The 23,175-nt window shown below is 39.7% G+C and overlaps 2 protein-coding genes across 2 annotated transcripts in view; one reads left to right on the plus strand and one right to left on the minus strand.

The window, feature by feature from the left end:
* Positions 1 to 23,175, minus strand: part of CORIN (corin, serine peptidase) — a 286,147-nt gene that overhangs the window by 68,027 nt on the left and 194,945 nt on the right. Inside the window, exons 10-14 of the mRNA XM_061191367.1 lie at positions 21,907 to 22,014; positions 13,863 to 14,094; positions 10,570 to 10,715; positions 9,693 to 9,800; positions 2,005 to 2,118 (exon numbers count right to left, since the gene is read on the minus strand). Of these exons, the coding sequence (XP_061047350.1) occupies positions 2,005 to 2,118; positions 9,693 to 9,800; positions 10,570 to 10,715; positions 13,863 to 14,094; positions 21,907 to 22,014 (708 nt within the window). The remainder of the gene's footprint in view (positions 1 to 2,004; positions 2,119 to 9,692; positions 9,801 to 10,569; positions 10,716 to 13,862; positions 14,095 to 21,906; positions 22,015 to 23,175) is intronic.
* On the plus strand, positions 7,126 to 7,503 carry LOC133092133 (large ribosomal subunit protein eL31-like). Its single transcript, XM_061191366.1, has one exon. The coding sequence runs from the start codon at positions 7,126 to 7,128 to the stop codon at positions 7,501 to 7,503; it is 378 nt and encodes a 125-aa protein (XP_061047349.1).

Here is a 23,175-nt window from a genome sequence, read left to right on the forward strand (position 1 = left end):
ACAAACAACCCAATCCAAAAATGGGCAGAAGACCTAAATAGACATTTCTCCAAAGAAGAGATACAGATTGCCAACAGACACATGAAAGAATGCTCAACATCATTAATCATTAGAGAAATGCAAATCAAAACTACAATGAGGTATCATCTCACACCGGTCAGAATGGCCATCATCAAAAAATCTAGAAACAATAAATGCTGGAGAGGGTGTGGAGAAAAGGGAACACTCTTGCACTGTTGGTGGGAATGTAAATTGATACAGCCACTATGGAGAACAGTATGGAGGTTCCTTAAAAAACTAAAAATAGAACTACCATATGACCCAGCAATCCCACTACTGGGCATATACCCTGAGAAAACCATAATTCAGAAAGAGTCATGTACCAAAATATTCATTGCAGCTCTGTTTACAATAGCCAGGACATGGAAGCAACCTAGGTGTCCATCATCGGATGAATGGATAAAGAAGATGTGGCACATATATACAATGGAATATTACTCAGCCATAAAAAGAAATGAAATGGAGGTGTTTGTAATGAGGTGGATGGAGTTAGAGTCTGTCATACAGAGTGAAGTAAGTCAGAAAGAGAAAAACAAATACAGTATGCTAACACATATATATGGAATCTAAGGGAAAAAAAAAAAAAGAGGTCATGAAGAACCTAGTGGCAAGATGGGAATAAAGACACAGACCTACTAGAGAATGGAGTTGAGGATATGGGGAGGGGGAGGGGTAAGATGTGACAGGTTGAGAGAGTGTCATGGACATATATACACTACCAAATGTAAAATAGATAACTAGTGGGAAGCAGCCGCATAGCACAGGGAGATCAGCTCGGTGCTTTGTGACCACCTAGAGGGGTGGGATAGGGAGGGTGGGAGGGAGGGAGATGCAAGAGGGAAGAGATATGGCAACATATGTATATGTGTAACTGATTCACTTTGTTGTAAAGCAGAAGCTAGCACACCATTGTAAAGCAATTATACTTCAATAAAGATGTTTAAAAAAAAAAAAAAAAAGATGCTTCTTTTTGCAATTCAGCTGTTTAGGTGGTGTTTTTTGGAATCTACACAAAGATAGCTGACTGCTAGCTTGGACCCAGCTCAAAGTTGGCCAATCTGAGTGAAGCCCTAAGTGATGTTCCAGAGATGAGGGTGAGGTTCTCTCTCCTTCCTAGTGGCTATGACCTGGGAAGCACGGCACCCCAGGTGCTCTTGTCAGCCATCTTTGGACCATGGTAGGAGCCAGCCAGAGGTCAAGCAAACGCAAAGAATCCCAGAAGAGGTGCTGAACTCCTGCATCTGGCCCTACACTTGATTTTTTATATGATAATATAAGGCATATGCAATACATAGCATAAAAAAAGAATAAAATATCTTCATTGTTTAAGTCTGTTTGAGTTGGGCTTTCTGTTACTAGTAGGTAATGCATCTTAGGAGATTTTTTTTCTGATTCTAAAACTACTGGCCATTCATTCAGAGTATGTAGAAAAGATAGAAAAGCACAAAAACTTAATAATTCCACCATTCAGGGATTACAATTGTAAACTTTTTATTATGCCCTTCTGATCTTTTTCTATATGTGGTTATATGTACTTTCAAAACTCAGCACAATAGTACACATAATTCTTTACATTTTGTTTTATTCATCTAATGATATGTAATGAACCCACGAGAAATTTTCCTTCTGATTTGATTTTTAATGTTTGCATATTATTTCATTTTATGGTTGTATTTTATGTTCCCCCTATTTTTGGATATTTGGGGTGGTTTAATTTTTTCCATGTTATAAATCATGCTAGACTAATATCCTTATGCATATATTTTACACATGTTTGATTGTATTCTTGGCATATATTTTTACAAGTGGAGTTTTAATCAAAAGGTCTGAAAATACAAAAAGCTTTTGATACATATTTCCAAATTTCTCACTTACATTCAAAATGAGAGGTAATTAGTGTTTAAAATAAAACGTCACATTCACAAATTCACAACAAGCACTTACAGCAATTTTTTTCATCCATGTTATCAGGGCAGTCTGGGAACCCATCACAGATGACTGTGTGCTTCAAACATTGTTTGTTAGATGGACATTCCCAAAGATCTCTCTCTTTACATCCTGGAGACAGAAGGAAAGGTTATTTGCAATAGATGTGAAGGTGAAAATAACAATGGCTTTGATCAAGCAACGGAAAAAAATTACAATATAAAGATATGATTTCTTTTTTCTTAACGAGTTTTGACTCCTGTATACCGTGGAAAATGTAATTTTGAAAGCAGAAATGCTTGGTAATCTTCAAACTGCATTATAAATAGTACAGCTCTCCCAGGAGAAGATCAAAAGTGACATATGGGAAATCGGAAAAAAGAAAAAGCAACTGTACTTTAGCGTTCATCTTTAGCTGTTCCTTTTGCTTTCTAAGCCAATTTGCCAACACATAAGACTCATCTATAAAATGATGAGTTAACGCTTTTAAGCAAATATGCCAAAACCTAGCGATCTAAATGCATATTACCTTAAAATGTAATTTCAATCAACAAATGGTGAGGCCATCTGTGTGTTTAGCAGAAGAGGCTCCTCCTATATGCCAAATATCTGCAAAACTAGCTCAAGAGCCATTACTTCAGTAACGTAGCCAGAAATCTCAGGTTAGAAACTTTATCAGTTAACATGAGAAAAGAACATAATTTGCCTAAGGCCAGGACTATAAGCTTGAACAGTAATTTGCCTATAAAATAACAAGCTCTTACAATGAACTTAATGTCATTTGATTCACAGGCAGCGCATTTATACGTCCGCTAAAACATGCCAAGGGTCTGATGTGTTCTTGTCACTCCAGTTGGATCCATGACCCTCACCAGGCTGTGAGGGGCGAGAAGGAAGAGACCACATGTATTCATCTTTGAGCATCCTGAACCCCCCTGCCTGGAACTCCAGCTAGCCCTCAGCAGGACCTCGATACACGTGAATTTTAAATGGAACTTCATTTCATGTAAGGAACGAAAAGTCTCTCATTCCCAGGAAAAGGTAATTTAGTGTAAGGTGAATGAAATGCCAAGCAGTGATGAAATAAGAGGTTTCTTTAGAGATGCTATGTCTCATCTGATCTGGTACAAATCATTCAGAGAAATGTCATAGATGATTGACTCAGGTTTCTTGGAGTCCCTTATGAGAAAATCATCTGCATTACAAAAAATTCTCATTGAAAAGTTTATCAAAATAAGTCCCCAGAAGAGAAATTTTTACTATGGGATAAAATTAGATTTAAAGTGTTTCACCATTCAAAAATATAGGACAGCAGTAGAGTATGTGACTGCAAAACTGTAGGAAATAAATAGCGAGAGTCCTTCACTAGCTGACCATCTAGAATGGTTTTAGGCCCAGGGACATCCATTCTAGGAACTCATGGAAATATAATCTGGAGTTTTCAGCTAACCAAGAATACAGACATCATCTGGAATGTTCTCGCAAGGACACTCATCACAACCACATCACCTGCTAGTAGATGATGAGAGAAAACAGCATGAGTCTTTCTGACTGTTCACAAGGTACCATTCCTAAGAGTACAGAGAAGAACGTGGACACTTGGAATGAAATGATAAAAGATCACAAAAGTCGATCTACTGGGACATAAGACCTGTATGCTCACAGATGGTAATAATAAGAGATAACATTTATTATCCACTATAAATCCACCTACTAGATATTAGTTTTAATTCTTACAATAATACCACAATGTCAGAATTACAATCACCATTTTCTAAGTGAAGAAACTGAGATTTAGAGAAAATAAATAGATTGCTCCAAATCCAGCCTTATAGAGAAAGATCCAGTAGGGAAGCAGGTGCAAGCCTTTAGTTGCTGTCCTCAGTATGCATTAGGGGTAAGAGCAAGGGAAACAAAGCTTAGAGTCAGACATCTGGATTTGAACCTTAGCTCCAATCTCATTAGCTGTATGACCTTGGATAAGTTACTTAATTTCTCTGAACCTCCGTTTCCATATCTCTAAAATAGTAATAATAACGCCTGCTACAAAGGGTTGCTATAAAGACAAAATGAGTACTCTATAGGCAGTAATTTCCTTTCTGTATCTTCTCTTTTCTAATAAAAGTTTGCGTGGCCTAAGGCCTCCTTTGTGGAGTTATGATGAACATAAATGAAGTAGGATGAAAAGGTCAAGACATGAGTCACATGGAAGATACCATTATGATTTTGTGAAAAAATCATTCTCTCTTTAAAGTGACATTTTTGGTGTAATTATGCTTTAAATGTATGCTTTAAAAGGAAAAGGGTATGACTCCATTAAAAATTAAAACTAGGTATGGATAGGATGGGATATTTAATGCAGCTGTAGGTTATGAAACCAAATAATTGTTGATGTCAGAATAACTGCCACCTCCCCCCGTACAGACGTAATGGCTACGCCCACTCACAGAGGCCACAGTGTATTGCTAAAGTGACCAACTCATCCCAGTTTGCCTGGGACTTCGCAGGTTTGAGCACTAAACGTCCCTGCTTCCAAGAAACCCCACTCAGTACTGGGCAAAGCGGAATGGTTCGTCAACCCTGTGTGCTAAGCATTCTGAGGGGTTCTTCACTTTCTCTCTCAGTTTCACAAAATCTCTGTGAAGCAGGCTTCCCTGCCAGAGGCAGATCCCACCTGAACTGGGGCACCTTTTTTCTCTATCAAAACAGTTGTCATTATAGGTGAAGAAGGCAAAGCACCTTAAAGCAGATGCTTCTTGAACTCTAAGAAGCTTTCAGTGATGCCAGTACAGAGTAAGTGGGTCCACTCATCAGGGCTGCTAACCTGAGCTACATCAAATAAAGTGTTGTCAGGGTAGAGCTGCTCGTCTTTGGCCAGCAGCTGCCCCAGTGGCTGTGGATGTGACCTCAGAGCAAATCAAGGGAGCTGAGCAGTGAGTTCAGGCCTGGCAGGTATGCCGGCCCCTCCAGAGCCGTGACCCTGGGCCATGGAGCCCAGATCTCAAAGAACAGCCGCAGCACCTGTGGTAGCAGCCCAAACAAAGGAGCTGCCTCCCTCCCCGAACTCCGGGCCTAACCGGCAGGGGCAGCAACACCAGCACAAGTCACAGAGCTCCCATCTTTGACCAGAAAGCCCCAGCGGACCTCCCAATTCCTTAGTCACACCCCTTTTCGGGGTGCCATCTTCATGTCATCCTCTTCAAGATGTGCTGTCTCAGTACCCTGTGAAGAGGCAGGATGAAGAACTTGAAAGGGCTTTAAATTGCAGGGTGGGAGCCACCCTCAGTGACCGTAATCCTGGAGATGGGGACATCCACCACCAAAACAAGCACTTATCTCAAGGACGAGGCTCCACCCGGATGCCCATGTTCACTATGTAAATCAGGGACTCTGTCCAGCCTGTGCTTTGGACGTGACATGCCAGCCTGCCCTCCTCTGCCATAAAGAAGACCTTGGTCTGTCAGAGATAATACCAAGCTAGACAGGACTCCTTCCCTCAAGGGAGATCCCTGAGGTGACCTGTGAGGGAACTTGCCTCCTGGATTTCCTAGCACTGTGGCACGTGGGCTCTTGGTTATTGCCCTCTGAGGACTGAGTAAGGCATGTTATAAGCATTCCAAGCTGTGGGGGATAAAGTGCACTTCTCTAAATGTTACAGGTGAGAAAATTGAGGCCCAGAGAAGTTAAGTGACTGGCCAAAAGTCACACAGCCTCTAAGTGCTGAGTCTGGATTTAAATCCAAGTCTAGGTCTACAGACAGCACTCTACCATTCCAGGCTGCCTGCCCAAGACACCAAATGAGATAGCGAAGAGTTAGCCAAGTAGCAAAATATCTAAAGGGAAGGAGAATGTCTCTTCCTTAGCATGAAGGATTAAATGTGATCAGAGATCAATCCTAAGACTCCTTCTGAAAGTACATTTGTGGGCATGCGACATGAGATGAACACAATGACCCTCACTCTGTCTTCTAGTTACAGAGCAGGAAATCAGTCTCTTCCACAAGCAAAGGGACAAAGAGACATGAAGGCATGGAGATTGGCTCTCTGGAGTATTTAAAAAAAAAACACACAGTAAAGTCCTTCTCTGTGAGAAATACACAAATACTATTAAGGAGTCCACACAGTTAGGAAAAAAGTCTTTTGGAAAACTTTTTAAATCAAGCTGTAAAACCTATAAATATCAGAGCCAGAGGCTTTAAACACAGCCTAAAGGGGTTTTGATTCCAACAAGAGGTTCAGGGTATAAAGAAAGATTTTATTGCATTTTATCTATCACCCAAGAGGAGATCGAAGATAGATGATGAAATGGTTTTTAATTATTTGAAGATAAACAGAAAGGTCCTTAACGACACTCGCATTTGTATTGTTGTCTATCTTTCTCTGTATGTTGTATACCCTTTTATGTAGAAGAGTGATCAATTAGTAATTGTGATGTTATATTCATGTAATGAAGGGTTCTATTTCTCCAGTAGATATAAAAAAACTGTTTGAGCTATATTCTCATTTAACTGACCCATTGAGAAGACTCGCTGCTCCCATCACAGCCCAGGTACCACCTTGTTCCTGCTGGTATAGCTCATCCAATTGTGGACAGAGGCCTAGCAAAAGCTAACTTCAGTCTCAGAAACTCAGATCTATAGCATGAAGGCAAAGCTCAGAAATATAATCTCATTGTTATTTTCTTTAGCTCGCCTTTCCTTTATGCCCTTCTTGTTCATTTCTCTGCCCAGATCTGCATCTTTTTCTCCATTGCTTAGATATCAATGCTTGGTAAATGTTAGATTGAAAATAAGCTTCTTTCATCCAGTTGCTAGATCTACAGCCAGCTTCATCTACATAGTAGATGTTCAATTAATGACAAACTATCACTTTAAGACAAGGAAGTGCTTCTGTACTGATGCAGTACTGACTCTGTAAATCACTCTTATCTTTTAGACTTCTTTCCCATGAAGTAATTCTGGAATGATCTGTTCATATTTACATAATTCTTCCAAACACTTGCTGAAAACATTTCTAATAATGACAATACTTCCGACTGTTGTTTACATTAACAATTATACAATCAGTACAACTTTAACAACAAAAATTTACCACAAGAGCAGGAGACACTTCAGAACAACATTACTCCCAGCCCAGCAGGATGGCTCCCGCAAAGAAGGGAAGCGAGAAGAAGAAGGGCTGGTCGGCCATCAATGAGGTGGCGACCAGAGAAAACACTGTCAACATTCACAAGTACATCCATGCAGTGGGTTTCAAGAAGCGCACCCCTAGGGCACTCAAAGAAATCTGGATATTTGCCACGAAGGAGATGAGAATTCCAGATGTATGCATTGACACCAGGCTCAACAAATCTGTCTGGGCCAACGGAATAAGGAATGTCCCATACCATATCCATGTGCGGTTGCCCAGAAAACGTAATGAAGATGAAGATTCAACAAACAAGCTCTATACGTTGGTTACCTATCTACCTCTCGCCACTTTCAAAAATCTGCAGACAGTTAATGTGGATGAGAACTAACTGCTGACTGTCCAATAAAGTTATAGAACCGCCAAAAAAAAAAAAAAAACAAAAACACTACTTACTGCTAAATGTTTAACGCATGTATTTTAAAAGTGTATTTACAAATAGTGTGCTTTGACCTCCATGTTTTCCTGCTGCAGAAGTGTCAGAGAAACATTGTAAATTTCCAACACATCAATTATTTTATAATTAAATTAAAGAAGTACTGTTTTGAGGGGAAAACACGATAATGTTGTTAAAATTCTGGAGGAGCTGCAGATGTGTGAAAGTGAATAGTTAATAGTCACATTATTCAGTAAAGCCCAAGCATTTAAGTGCATTCCACTCCACAATGGACGGAATAAATCAGAAAGACCGGAAGCTTGGAGTGAAACCCAGCTTTGCTGGAGCTGGTGTTTGCATTACCAGATGGTATGCCTATCCACGCCCATGGAAACAGAGGCACAAACTGAGCAAGTAGGCAAAATGGGAATCCGAGGATTTCCCAGTGGTCCTCCATTGGGCCTGCGTGACTTCTTCATTTGATTTTAACTGCTGTGTTCTCCCAGAGCATGGGACATGCCCATTCAAACGCGTGCATGCGGCCCAGTTGCTTTGGAAAACTTAATGAGAGTTCTCTCATAGAGTAATACTGTTGGGGCAATTAATGTTCCAAATGTATTAATTTATTACTGACTTTTAACTTTCCTTAACCAGAACTCTCAATAACATCGTCAGTCTTTTGAGTGTTTTATAGAGATTAGACAATTTATTTGATAGTTCTCGTGAGCCTTTAATTGTGAGATTAAAGTACTGACAAAAACTCATTACTTAACTAGAAACCTGACATTTTAGGATCATTTGTACCCTATAGTGCTTTAAATTTCTTTTTTGCAGAATATACTCTAGAACTCAGACCATTTAATCTTCATAAGACTCTTTTTGAGACTAAGCTTTTACATTTCTCAAATATTTATTCCCCTACTGCAAATTTCAGTCTAGCCACCCAAGGAAGTATCATTTAACCTCTTTGGACAATCTAAGATAATCTATTTTAATTTGCATCTCAGAATACCAAAACCCATCAATGCCACAGTGTAGTGAAAAAATCCAATAGATTCTTAATAAATCATTTATATAAGGGATATTCAATGAGTTTTCATTTATTTCTTTACATACAGACCACAAACAAAGCAAACAACAGCAGCTTCTCAAAACACTGTATGTTCCTCCCTAACAAAATTACCATCATTCTGACAGTTCTAATTTTCTAGAAGATGCACTTATCCTTATTTATATAGTAGCTGATAGGATTTCAGTTGATTGCTTGTGACATTTTGTCTGGACCAGAAGGGCAATGTCTACTACGGAAAACTCATTTTGGGAAGCAAGGCAATATTTCATCCCTCAAAGGCCAAAAGAATAAAATGATTTCAAAAGATGCATTGCCTCATGTGGTTTCAATGGCAAAAAGTTCAGGTTTTTTAAGCAGAACAAGCTAAATAATCATAACCAAACTATTCTTTGGGTAGCCCTTCAATCATTCTGCTTTACTCTAAGATATTGCTTAGTAAAGAGCACTGCCTGTTTTCTATTCCCTGACACATTTTGAGGTTACAAGTACAAAGGTTTGCAGGGAAATAAAATGGGAATTAGCTCCACTTAAATTGCCATTGGCATTTCTGGCCTTTCCATTGGTGATTTTGGAGTTCAAAGGCAGAAATGTCAGGAAGAGTTCTATCCTTTGCTGACAGAGACAAAAATCAGAGAGGGCATGAAGATAAATCCCAATTAAATTTGAATGTTAGAGCCTGCACTCTGTCTTTGTGTATCTAGATGCCTATTTAAGAATATGGGAATTATAGGCAAGGACACTATTATTCTGACCTTAAAACAGATGACAACTGCTTTAGAATCTCTCAATAAAAATAATCTCTTACATTTGTGAAGAGCTTCTTCTTTTACTAAGAGTTTGCACATATGTCATCAAGGTTACAAACAGAAGTGTAATTTAGGGAAAATCAATGGAATTAACAGGAAAAACACTTATAATTCATGTTTTGCCATTTGATAATTTAGAAGTAAATGCCTTAGCGTTCAATCCTAGTCACTACTTACAACTATCAGTAAACAATTGACATATTTTAACACAATTCCTAACCAGTTATTAGTGTACATTCAAGAAAAGTGCCATCTCACATACATACCACAGTTTTCTTCATCACTATCATCATCACAGTCAGCCTGGCCATCACATCTTCTGGAAGCCAGAACACACCGTCCTGAGCTGCACTTGAAGTGACTAGGTGAGCATTCTGTTAAAAGCAGTGGGCCATATTACTGTCAACAGACAGAAAACCCAGAACCATCAGCTAATTTATCCATTTACATGTGGGATGTTGTGGAGAAGTTATCACTGAACATAAGGATGGTCCTTCACAAAGCTGAAATGGCCAAAGTTTACTTGGCTTTCTTCTATCAGCATCTTTTTCCTTCATCCTTGGCATCACCTCTTCAGATCAGCTGTTTTGTGTCTTTATGCTTTCCAGCAATTAACTCTCTTTCCAAATGGACAACCTAACAATTGCTGGAGCCTGAAATGTCCTATGAAGTCAATGCTTCTAACTACCCAGCTGGCTTTCCTTTAACGTGTCATATTGTTTCCCATCCTAATCTTTCCACCTAGTGGGCAGGTCCTTGATTCCATTTCTCTACTTGATTATCCTACATTGCCAAGGTCTCTGAATGCTTTGCACTTGAAGGAACCAAGGCTTGATCTTCACCATTACCTACAGGGCCCCTAGTATAAAAGCAGCATCCATATATAATGGACTCTGTGAGTTAAGTGTGTTTAAAATAAATACCTAGAATATTAAAGTCATCTCTGCAATTTATTTTTTAATGAAGACAATGTCTAACAGATGGGTATCAAATTCTTCAATGTAATCAAGTTTATAGATTCACCACCTGTGCAGCCTTTCTACTGGTAACTAAATACAAACAATAACAACAGAGTAACTTCTAAAAGTAGCTGATATATTCATCCATGTTAGACACCCCATTGTAATTAATTTAAAAATTAACCTTCCACATCGTCATCAGGCATTAGACAGGTTTGACTGTCTGAATTTTCCTCCGGAAATTGATTGCAGTCTGTGTCTTCTGGCCACTGTAGGCCCACAATCCCAAGAACAGACTCACAGCGTTCTTTGGAATGCTCACACAGAGCTCTAAAAGAGTGAGAAAGACAAAATATTACAAGCAGAAACAGCTACACCTGATGTTATGTCTCTGTGTAAGGTTTTAATTCTGTATGGCTATGGGCTGGCGTGTATACGTGGTGTGTGTAAGCAGTGTGTGTGCGTACCAATGTATATATATGAATGCACATATACATAATAGATATTTGGGAAACCAAATTGAGTAATATCGCTACAAGGGGGATACATTCCAGAAACATACTTTCACCAAAAGAAACTCCATTGCAGAAATGGAAATAGAGATGTTTCCAGAACACGGATTCCCTCCTCCAGTTTGCCTTCCTCATTTTCTCTTCTGTCTTTCAGGCAGACACACTCCAGTGCTTTTTGTTTTAAGCAGGGAAGCCCCCAAAATCACTTGGACAGTCTGCCACCAAAGGTCATGGAATCTGTACAACACCCTCAGCCTCAGCCCCCTGTGGTGCCCTGTGATGTGAGCCATTTCCTGTGCCAGCCTGGCTTGCCTAAGGCATTATTACTTCAGCTTACACCAAACCCATATGTGTTGAGCTCAAGTTGGTAAAAATGAAGTTTGTTGGTCTTTGTTAAAGAAAAGACATACTAAGCACTGCACTAGGTGCTTTTATGTGTTATTATCTCATTTGTACCAGAATATTTTAAAATTGAGGTATCAGCATGTCTCAAAGAAGATGGCTTTACTTCCTATGGGGAAAGAAAAAAACAGTTTGCCTCAATATATTACCAAGAAATTAGTTACGATTTTTTTTTTTAAGTAGACATAATGAAAGTAAGTTCCTAGGCAAATTTTTTATTTCCCTTTAAATACATTCTCATTTCTTAAAAGTTTCAAACTTTAAACCACTAATTTCAACAGGTAAGGAATGGTTAGCAATTGAATGGAGACGTTTCAGAAAAGGCTCTGTCTAGATTTAAGTCTGTCTAGATTTAAGCCTGTCTAGATTTAAGTTAAGATAGAGCATAACTTGATGCTGGTTTAGCCTAGGAATTTGGGGCAAAGACAAAGCCATGGCATTCCCATATTAGGTTTGCAAAAATGGGAAGCTCAACAGTGTTTAATAACTCTCTGTTGGACTGAATAGTTTTGTTGCAGATTAATATAAAAATGTATATAACTCAACTGCTGCTGATATTTTAAATTAACCAAACGATACCTAATTTAGATGGAAGTCAGGTAGTGACTGACTCTACCACTTTTTTTCCCTATAAAATGGAAATACAACACGTGGCACTACAACTCCATGGCACACCTGTTCTTATCATAATCTGTGCGGTGCTCAGCCATAGAGACAGCAGTCCTAAAAGGTTATTTTGAGAACTACCCTAAAGTATTCAGCACATTGTAAGGGCTCAAGAATGTTAGATTTTTTTCCAACTCATAGCTTAAAAACTGAATTTTAAGATCAATAACCAAGCTTGGCAAAAGGAATTATGTGTTACCCCATGAGCATATCAGTATATTATTCTTGTCATAATCCAAAAATTTTTCTTACAAATATCAGAATGTAAAACTCACTTTGATAGCCACTGAAAATGAAAGATGCACGTGTATGTGTAAACCTAAGAAACAAAACTAAAGCGTCTAGAAGTTCAACACTTTATTCAAAATGTTTATTCTAAACATTTATTCAAAAATGTTTATTGAATAGTATTTCAGGATCAGTCTTATCTTAGGCATCTTAATATGAAACCTAAGTCCTAAAATTATCAATCATATGTGGATATAAATTTGTTCCAGAGAACACTGCAATAGGGAAATTCTTATACACATATGAAAAGAAAGTCAAATACAAGAATTTGTTAAGTACTATTGAAAGTAATTATTCACTATCATCGACCTTGCTTAGGAAAAGTAGAATAAGATTTATAAATAACTTGTTAACATAAAACTGGTAGACGTTTTATTAGTGATACTTTAAATGGCATTTAATAGAAATTTTCAGAATTATGTTTGCACAGCCAACGTTAAGTTTTACTCTATTTGTATAATTTGTTTAGTTCCCCCAAATCATTTTTAAATTTTATTGCTTCCTGTCCCAACTCTATAGATGGCCCTACCTTGTCATCCATTTGACATTTGGCATATAATTTACTGTTTTCCCATCTGTCCACTGTATTGATATTCTTGCTTTTTCTTAAAGCTCTGAGTGACTTCTGATCCCAACATATGGTTTCCATAGTTACCACTCACATTTAGGCAGGCACATCTGTGTATTCACCCCTTGATGGAAAACAGCCCTGAGAAAAGCAGCCCCACCTCTGTGACAGCCACCTTGTACGTGCACGTTCTCTGACTATAACCCTGAACACACAGCATAGAAGACGGACCAAACTGCCACAAAGCAGTTAGTTGCGCTCCTGTCCTAACATCAGAGCTTTGTTTATTCTGGGCTTACAATCAATGGGCAGCACTTTACATTTATGTACATTCATCTAATCTCACAACAACCCAACCCAACCACCACCACCATCCTGATCTTCCAGGTAAAGAAACTGAGTCTGGGAGAGACCGAGGAACCTGTCTCAGGCTACAAGCAGCCACAGAAGAGCCAGGACTTGAATCAGGAGGTGGACACCAGAGTAATAATCTTAACCCGTAGGGCATCACTCATATCCTAAGTTCAAGCCACACTCTTAAAATACCGTCCTGTATTTCATCTAACCAGGTAGAAAAACAGCAATGTCCATCCCCCGTCCATGCTGTGAGTTTGGTGTGACGACTCCCTCAGGCCACTCTTTGTGTAATGTCTCCTAACTTTTGATGCTATCAGAAGGCAGCATTTAAAACACATCAACATTGCCAGAGAAACAGGCAGACACACCCCTTCTGCTGACTCAACATTTTAAAAACCGCTTCCCGATCCAACAAAATGAAACACTTGTGATTTTATTTGATTAAAGTCCATGAATTATTATCAAAGGCAGTTCATATCTCTCTTGTTTGGTATTTCACTGATGAATTCTTACTCAGATAGTCATTTTAGAATTCCTACTTCTTTACTTTTTAAATAGGTAATTTGTTAAATACAGGACTTGTTGGCAAAGTATGTACTTTGTCTAAACTCAAGCTATGTCTTCATTCCCTTGGTTCTCCTTGAGGGAAAATGAGGATGCCTGGGGGAGACCCCATTGTATTACCTGCAAGGGGGGATACGCTGGCTTGTATTCTTGTCACACTTTGGTACCAAGATGGTGCAAGCAAAGAACATGAGGTATTTGTAACAGTTGGTTTGAACAAGTGCAGGGAAAAGAGAAGACTCCCAGCTGATGGATGCTTCCTTTTGAGTCCTGTGGCCAAGGTAATTTGGATAATTTGTGTGGTTGTAGGGCAAATTCATGCAGAGTTCCAACGTAATTGGTTCACACTGACCTAACAAAAAAACACACATACAGATACATATTATATATTTTTAAATTTCACAGGTAAAACAATTTCTTAAAAACTTACAAAATTGAAGTCTATCTTACCCTCTTTCTTGGAAGTAGCTAAGACTAGATGTAAGTAGTATATGAGATTGCCATCAAAAGGTAAATAGTGTGGTTAATGAAGTGTCTTGACAAACCAAGATTCATTTCTGTACATGGAGCTGCTAGCACACGGTCCAGAATGCATGTTTCAGAAAGTCTTTCTCATTTTTTTCCCTCGGCTCCACTTATCTGATTCCTTTTACTCACTTTAATTTGTCTTCTGATTTATCCATTACTTCTAAACTAGTGTATTCACCACCACCTTCATAGCCATCTTAAAAAAATCAATGAATTTGGCTAAATAGGCAATTAGATGACTTTTTTCTATATGTTTTATTGTTGATCAGTGTATAAGGCTATACAATTTCAGGGCAAGAGGAGGCTGAGATCCATTAGATATCCATTGCCAATGAGATAACCCCTAACCCTTTAGCTTGGCATCCAAGGCTATTTCACACTCCAAATCACAGCCTAACTTTCCAGCCTCATCACCCATGACTATCTCGCCAGCAATATTTCCTTGGCGACACCAGACATTTTAAGAATTGCATGCGTCCTTTGTGGGTCCCGTTAGCTTTTATCCCCTTCTTTCCTTCACACACTTGTAATCACCCCTCAAATGCAATCATGGTTCTAGCTGCCAGGTACATAGGGCAACTCTGATTGGAATAATCATGGTTCTAGCTGCCAGGTACATAGGGCAACTGCTGATTGGAATAATCCTTCCCCATCCTCCCCACTAAGCTAATTTCTCCTTGTTCTGCAGCACTCAGCACAAACCCCTCTTCCAGGAAGGCTTTCTGGCCAACCACTCTTCCCCTTCCACTCCTAGTAGGAGTCTCCGCTGAGCTCCAGAGCATCTCCAGGGTGTGCATGCCAAGCGCTCATTGCCCTCTGCTCTATTCTTTACTTACTTGCCTTCCGCATACAATTTGAGAGTTTTATGAAATGAGACCTCATTTCTTTTTTTTAATTGAAGTATAGTTGATTTACAATGTTGTGTTAGTTTTTGCTGTACAGCAAAGTGATTCATAAACACACACACGTATATATATAAAATTAATTCTTTTTCAGATTCTTTCCCATTATAGTTTATTATAAGACATTGAATATAGTTCCCTGGAGAACTTATTTCTTGATCTCAAAGTCTGCACCAAGCATAGTGTGAGAATTAAGGAAGGAAAGGAGGGGGGAGGCATCAGAAACTATCCTAGGCACTTTAAAATGTAAAAATAATGAAAAATAGAGTCCCTGCCATTGAAGCACTCTAAGTCTCCAGAGGAAGAAAGACACGTGCAGGTAGCTGTGGTATAACATGAACAGGCTAGGCTAGTGGGACTGAACAAAATGCTAGAGCCCGGAGAGACAGGGTGGATAGGAGCAGCTTGGGAAGCCTTCCCAGGATAAGTGGGGTTTGGGCAGGTTTGGGGGAAAGCGGTGGAAAGGCTCTCTGTCCCCTCTCTGTCTGCGGTGGACGTGCTTCATTCCCAGAGGAGAGAGGAAATCAAGGGAGTGTCTTGGTAGAATCAGGTCAGTCCACCGGAGATTACATGCCTTATTAAGAGTAATTATTCAAATTAAATTTAATTATTTGACTAGGAAATGGTATGCAGGCAAACAGATTAGCAATAAGGACTGCAGTGAAATATTAAAACAGCTCTGGGGCTATTTCTTAATTTAAAGAGTCTGAGGGCTTTGCAGAGATTATGCTGATAAGGAGCCTGATATTGGCCAGACTGAAAAATCTCACGGACCAAGTATATAAGACTCTCAGTTTATTGAGGAAGAAGTAACACTCTAAAGCTGGCATAATCCTGAGGATGCCTACAGGGTGGAGAGAAGAAAAAGAGACAGAGGAGGTATGGGGTTGGTTCAGCTTACTACTTCTTTGATTTGTGAAAGAGGAGAAACACTGAAATGTTTTGAGTTCAGATTACACACAAAAAATGCATATTCCTTATAACAATGAAAACAATACAAAGACGCATATAGGAAAAGCTCTTCATCTCCCCACCTCCCTCTCTCTTAACTTCCCTCAATGCCAAAAGATGGGTTTCCTCTTCAGCTTGCTTTTGTTGCTTGATTACCTGTCACGACCATCTTACAAATCAGTAGAGGCAGCTCAAACTCTATATTTTTCTTAATTTCTTTAATATACTTAAAATTTTACAAAAATGGGATCATTCACACATATTTTGATGCAGTCTTTTCTTCCCTGTAGATGTCTTTTCTTTCTCTCTCTTCCTCAACTACCCTATCAAGTTTTAACTTTTTATCAGTTTGTTTCCTTGAGATGATTAATAGGCATATCACATGCATAACTTTTCTCTCTTTTGATATGTGGGGGGATGTATCGATTTTGATTTAGGATAAGATATAGGCTTTAAGTGTCTCAGAGTCAAGGGAGATGAAAAGATTAAGTTATGATCATATATTATTCTGAGATCTTTACTGAATGCGGTGAGGTTGTTTAGTTTCCTTCATAAAGGCATTCTTCACAAAGTGCTAAGCAAGATAAACTCTCAAGTATCTGGCAACCTCAAATTCTACGATTCATGGTATCAATAAACTTTTATATCTTAAGCAGTAGACTCACTGACAAGCCTGATTGAGATTAGCCACTAGAGGGCGATCACGTCACAAACATGTGAGGACGTTTAGCTGCTGCAGGGCTGTATAATTTAGTGTGAGCTTGAGGCAGTGCCTGGCACGGCATCCTGAGGATAGATGAGGTTTAATAAATATCTGTAGAAAAAAAGATCCTGATGGAGTCTCAATGATAGCCCACCTTTCAAAGTCTGAAACAATATTTGACAAATTCAACCTAAAGAAAGGACTGTTACCTAAACGACGTTACATCTTTATCATGATGCAATACCTGAAGCCAATGGAAATCATGTATTAGATTGACGGTCGTTTACGTGAGAAAATGTCATTTCCAACATCCATTGGCATATATATCCAAGATTCATCTTTGCGTCAGAACTTTAAATCTCTCTTTATTATTATTTATTTTTTAGAATTTAAAGAACTGTTATAAGGTGAAACCCTTATAACTACTACCCAGGTCAACCAATTGAACTCTGCCAGACATCCCACGTACCCTTCCATATCCCCTGTCTTATGTCGACCTTCTCCTTCCCCCACAAAGTAAATGCTGAGTTTCAGAGTCATCACTTCCTTGCTCTTCTTCATAGCTTTATTACGTAAGTGTGCACCACATCCTACATACTACAGTTTGGCTACCTATTTTTGAAAACCAAATTTAAGTCTCTTATACTATCTGTGTTCCCCCTCCCCTCCATCTCTTTATTTTTCTTTAATGTTTAACTATTGAAGAATCCGGGGACTTGACCTGTAGAGTGTGCCAGAGTTTGGATTTTGCTGATTGCACACTCCTGGGGAGGTTAAACATGTTCCCCTGTCCCCCTTGTCTCCTGAACACTGGCAGCTGAAGCCAGGGGGCTGATTAGGCTTCATCCCTTTGGCAAGACCCTAGGTGCTGTGGTGTTCTTTCATCAGAAGACACATCCGTCTGATTTCTTTTTGTGATGTGTACAGCTGTATGTCCATGCTCAGTGCCTTGCCCTGTTAATTCACCTGGTTACCAAATGGTAGTATTCTAATTCAATCATTTATCTTCCACTTACTAGTTGGGAATGCTTTTAGAAAGAGATTGTTCCTCTCATCTACTATTTGCTCCTGAGAACTGAAGCCCTTAATCATTACAGCATATGGCTTTTTGACCACACCCCCTATACTATCTGTTCCTTCCACCTAGAGGTTGCAAGGAGAGGGCAGGAAATTGACAGACCACTGGGAAATTATTTGAAGAACAAAGCTGTTCATTTCTTCCTGGACATAACTTTTCAGTGGGGGGGAATCATACTGCCATCTTCCCACTCATATATACAACTTTGGTTTTCCTTTTATGTTCTTCAAATACACTCAAACAGTTTCCCCAGCGTCTCACTGTCTCATCAGCTTCCTCTTGCATCACAGGTGTTCTTGCCATGTTCTCTCCATATATATTCAGCAAACATTTGAACACCCCCTCTTCTGAGTATCAGGCACTGGGCTAGTCACTCGTCCCCATTCCTTCTCTGTTATTAAAAATAAGTGTTGGAAGAAAAATGTACACAAGTAAACATGTAGAACTAAAGGTTGATGGAACACTATGGGAAACTTGGGAGGGTCCCTGAGGCATGACAGTCATACCTGGCTTCATACAGCCATGGTGATCATGGGCGCAGGGAGGTGGGGAGAGACACATGCCCAGGAGCTGCTCTCTCCACCAGGTTCCTCCAGCTGTCTGGATTGTACTCTACAAGGTACAAGTGATGGATTAGTCCCTCCACACCAGACTGATGGGAAACAACATTCCTGCTCCTACCCCCTAAGGCAAGGACATGTCCATATTTTGCCTCCCAGCAGGGTGCAAACATGTTAAAGATTCTGGGCTGGAGTGGATGTGGTGATACTGTGATACTTTTAAGCCTCTCCATACACAATATCATCTGAGATGTGTTCTTTAGGCTTTTTTTAATTGTAGGCACTTCTGCTAATCTGAGATAAACCATGGATCTTATCCACTGAAAAATATGAAAACCACGAAGACTTTTTTTCACACCCAATTTCAGGATGTCACTAATCCCAGCAGCCTCGTCAGGCCACAAAGCAATAATTCTCAACTTCTGCTGCACACTGGGGTCACCTGGGGAATTTTTTAAATACTGATGCCGAGGTCCCACCCAGTATATCTTCAGGGACCACTGGAACGTTATTATAATATTTTATGGGGTGGCAAGAACAATTATCTTTAAGGACTAGCCTCCCAGCAACTCCAGTGAGAGGCTGACTCCACCAGAAAGAATCTCCACATTCTCCAAACTCATATTCCCCACTGGCAGGGAGCCAGAGAAAGAGAGTGCTGTTCAGTCGTGCTCCAGAATCTAGATAACAGTAGTCTCTGACAGTGTCAAAGATCTTTGAACAATTAATCACATTTTCAAGTGCATGAAGAGTTTTCTGAGAGGAGATGATACTTGTCCGTATTTACAGAGAACCAAGTAGACACACACCATCCTGAAGCTCTTTGAAAAATAAGGAATAACATCTTTACTCTCAGCTGGAAGTTAGGCATATACACTGCTTATTGTCTGGCAGAGACAGCAGCTCCTGGGCATGGGTCTCTCCTCGTGCCCGTGATCGCCATGGCTGTATGAAGCCGGGTATGACTGTCATGCCTCAGTGATGCCCCCACGTTTCCCATAGTACTCCATCAACCTTTAGTTCTAAATGTTTACTCATGTACTTTTTTCTCCAACACTTATTTCTAATAACACAGAAGGAATGGAGACCAAGGACAAGCCCAGTGCCTGATACTCGGAAGAGGGGGTGTTCAAATGTTTGCTGAATATATATGGAGAGAACGTGGCAAGAACACCTGTGATGAAAGAGGAAGCTGATGAGACAGTGAGATGCTAGGGAAACTGTTTGAGTGTATTTGAAGAACATAAAAAGAAAACCAAAGTTGTATATATGAATGGGAAGGTGGCCATATGATCCCACTGTTGAAAAGTTAGCTCCAGGAAGGCTGGAATCATGTCTCCCTTCATTGCCATCAAAGTGCCCAGTGCCCATCCCAGTGCCTGGGACATCATAGACACACTAGAAATACTGGTTGAATATACATGATAAATGGAATATTTCCTGCCATATCAATAAACAAAGGATGTCACAGTCACCAATGATTGTACCCCTCCAACGTGAGCTGGTGAGCCCTGAGGAAACTCAGGGCTGAAAAGAATACCTGCCATCTAGCAGCCATCGGACTGCAGCCACTCCCTGCCGTGAGCCCTGAGGAAACTCAGGATGTGTCAGGATACTGGCCCCAGATAGCTGAGGTGCATATCAAAGGAATTATTTCAGGGAGCCAAGACTCTTGCATCTTCCCATACATAGAAAAGCGCTAAATTCCTTAACTTCAGATATCTGGTTTTCTTTGATTAATAATAATCTTTTGACATTCCTGACTACCTGTTTTTTTCAAAGTTATCTGAAATGCTGTCTCCCGGCCTGCTGTCCTCATTTTGCCCAATAAAACTTAACTCGTAACTCTCACGTTGTGCATTTTTTTTAAGTCAACATACATACCAGCTGAGTTATCTAGTGCCCTTCCTACAAGTTCCTTTTTTTTTTTTTTTTTTGGACAGGTGATAACATATTTTTATTTTTAATCTTGAAATATTTCAAGTATAGAGAAAATAGGATAACATATACTTGGTTACTCCCTGCCTAAATTTGACACAGGCTAACATTGCTCTGTCACCTTTTTTTAATCTAACAGTAAGTGCCATTACATGTCAGACAACCCCCAAAACTTTAATAAAATACACGTGTCTGAGACAATACTGTCACTGTCCAAAATTCTGCAGCCCAAGTTCAAGGTGAAGTAAAAAAAATGATTCTGAAAGAGTTCCAGGGCAGACTGGGAGATGAGCAAAGTCAAATCATATGTATATACATATATACACATACATAGACATATATTTAATCAGTTTAGAGTGAATAAAATGGTAGTGCGTCTTAGTGGTCAGACTGATATCTATCTGCACTGTTCTCTCCTATGGGAAATGGAGGAGGGCTGGGTATTGTGCTTTCGGCCAAACAGTTATTAAATGCTTGTGAAATTAAACAAAAAATCTTGTTAGTCTGGGTTATTAATTGGCTGTCGCCCTCACACCCCTATCCAGCCCACTGTTTTCACCCCTTGATATCCCCTAAGGGGTACAGGCTACCCGCCACCCATAAGCTCTACACTGACCCAGAAAGGTCACAGAGTAGAATTAGGATCTGAAAACTTCAGCAAATCCAGAGACCCAAACCCTTCAGCCTTTCAACCTCCCGGCCTCCAGGGGCCTTCACTGCTGGGATCTGTGCTAAGAAGTCATACCTTGTCAACTGAAAGCTGACAGACCTGCTTCTAAATTTCAAGCCCAAGCTGACAGGGAAGCCAAAAATTAATTCTAAAAAGTGAAAGAAGGGAGTAGAATGTGAAAGCAGAGCCCAGAAGTAAGCAACCATTACTAGAAATCAGTCTTTGGGGGCTTTCCAATTCATTTAAAATTTCCCGAGAGAGTCTTTCTGCTACCCTTGCCCATTCAATCTTCCCCTAATCATTCCTCCTCCTGAAGCCAGTTTGGATACAGCCACCTGTCTACACCATTTGGAGCGAGGTCATTATAGGTCAGCAAAGTTCCTGGAAGGGTGAGAATACATTTTATTACAAGAACAGACCGCCAAAGTTTTATGTGGCTATTTAGATGAACTTCATATTTACTTCTTGGATAAAGTTTCCATTTTTGAAGCTGGGCTTTAAAAAGGAAGAAAGATAGCATTTGCCTGCAGATGGAGCCAAGGAAATAATATATAGGAGCTGACGTTGAGTGGAAAGTCACGGCAATGACATTAAGCAATGGATTTATAGCCCATTCATGATGACACATTTGTTTATGATTTAAGTTAATTAAGACCATTTTGCTTCTTTTCTGCTACCACATGCAACCTTTAAAAAAGAAAGAGAAATATATATATACATATACATATTTTGGAGGGATTCCACACTTCAGCATTTTAATGTCAATGCAAAAGGATAAAACTGAATGCACAGCCTGACGTGGTGATTTCATTTGTCAGCAGCAACTGTACTTACTACAGTTATTCAGCCTGTTGCTGGGATCACAAAGAGAGGTACCGCCACATGAATCAAGGCAGGAACTGTAGAGGCATCTTTGATCTCCTTCTTGACACGGAGTCTGACCTACAGAGGGGGTAAAAGCACATTTACTTTCATCAGCATCTATAAATTCCATGCACTAGGATCTGAAGGATCCAGAACAGAGGAAGGAAACAACTTTAATTTCCTTCCAACTTCTCCAAAAATTCTGAACACATGTTGAGATTCTGTAGGAATAAAGAACTAAGAGGCAACCCATCCTTCAAAAATCAGCTGTTGCTGCTTTTAATGGAAAAGAGAGCATCTTATATTTACATGGGTGCATGGAGTTGATGACAAAAGAAAATTCAAGTGATTTGAGGGAAAGGCCAATATTTTTTTTTTTTTTTTTTTTAAACAATGAAAAGAAGTTCAAAGGTGTAAGCGAGATGGAAGTTGTCTTGTTTTTTTTTTTTTTTTAACTTTGGGTTTATTTATTTGTTTGTTTATTTATTTATTTATTTATGGCTGTGTTGGGTTTTCGTTTCTGTGCGAGGGCTTTCTCTAGTTGCGGCAAGTGGGGGCCACTCTTTATTGCGGTGCGCGGGCCTCTCATTATCGCGGCCTCTCTTGTTGCGGAGCACAAGCTCCAGACGCGCAGGCTCAGCAGTTGTGGCTCACGGGCCCAGCTGCTCTGCGGCATGTGGGATCCTCCCAGACCAGGGCTCGAACCCGTGTCCCCTGCATTGGCAGGCAGACTCTCAACCACTGCGCCACCAGGGAAGCCCCCAATATTTTTAAGACTCATTTGATCCCAACTCTAGTCTTTCCTCTAAGGAAAATGCTTTCCTTAATAATAAATAAGGCATCGACATCAATACAATAAGGATACTTTATCATGGCATAAGTCTTAAGCAGCTGTTATCCACATTTTCTGTGTCCTTGGAAAGTTGCACTGGCCTAGCTGCAATGACCTGAGAATTGGGTTTCTTGTTTCCAAATGGATGACAACAGTAATATCAACCTAATGGCTTTTCCTTAAGGTATGTGGAGAGGAAACTGCTTTTCCCATTGATTTCCTGGTCATTTGTAGATTAAATGGATAAGGTAATAAATTACTGCCTGTTCTCTTTCTAGCTCGCCCCCATTATAGTCAATTACTCAGACACGTCACGTGGAACCTAGAAAATCTTGCAAGGCAGTCTTAAATATAAATAACAGTATGGGTATACATACAATCATTCTTATCTGTAATTCTAAGACAAT

The sequence above is a fragment of the Eubalaena glacialis genome, chromosome 5, assembly GCF_028564815.1.
Source record: "Eubalaena glacialis isolate mEubGla1 chromosome 5, mEubGla1.1.hap2.+ XY, whole genome shotgun sequence".
Lineage (NCBI taxonomy): Eukaryota > Metazoa > Chordata > Mammalia > Artiodactyla > Balaenidae > Eubalaena > Eubalaena glacialis.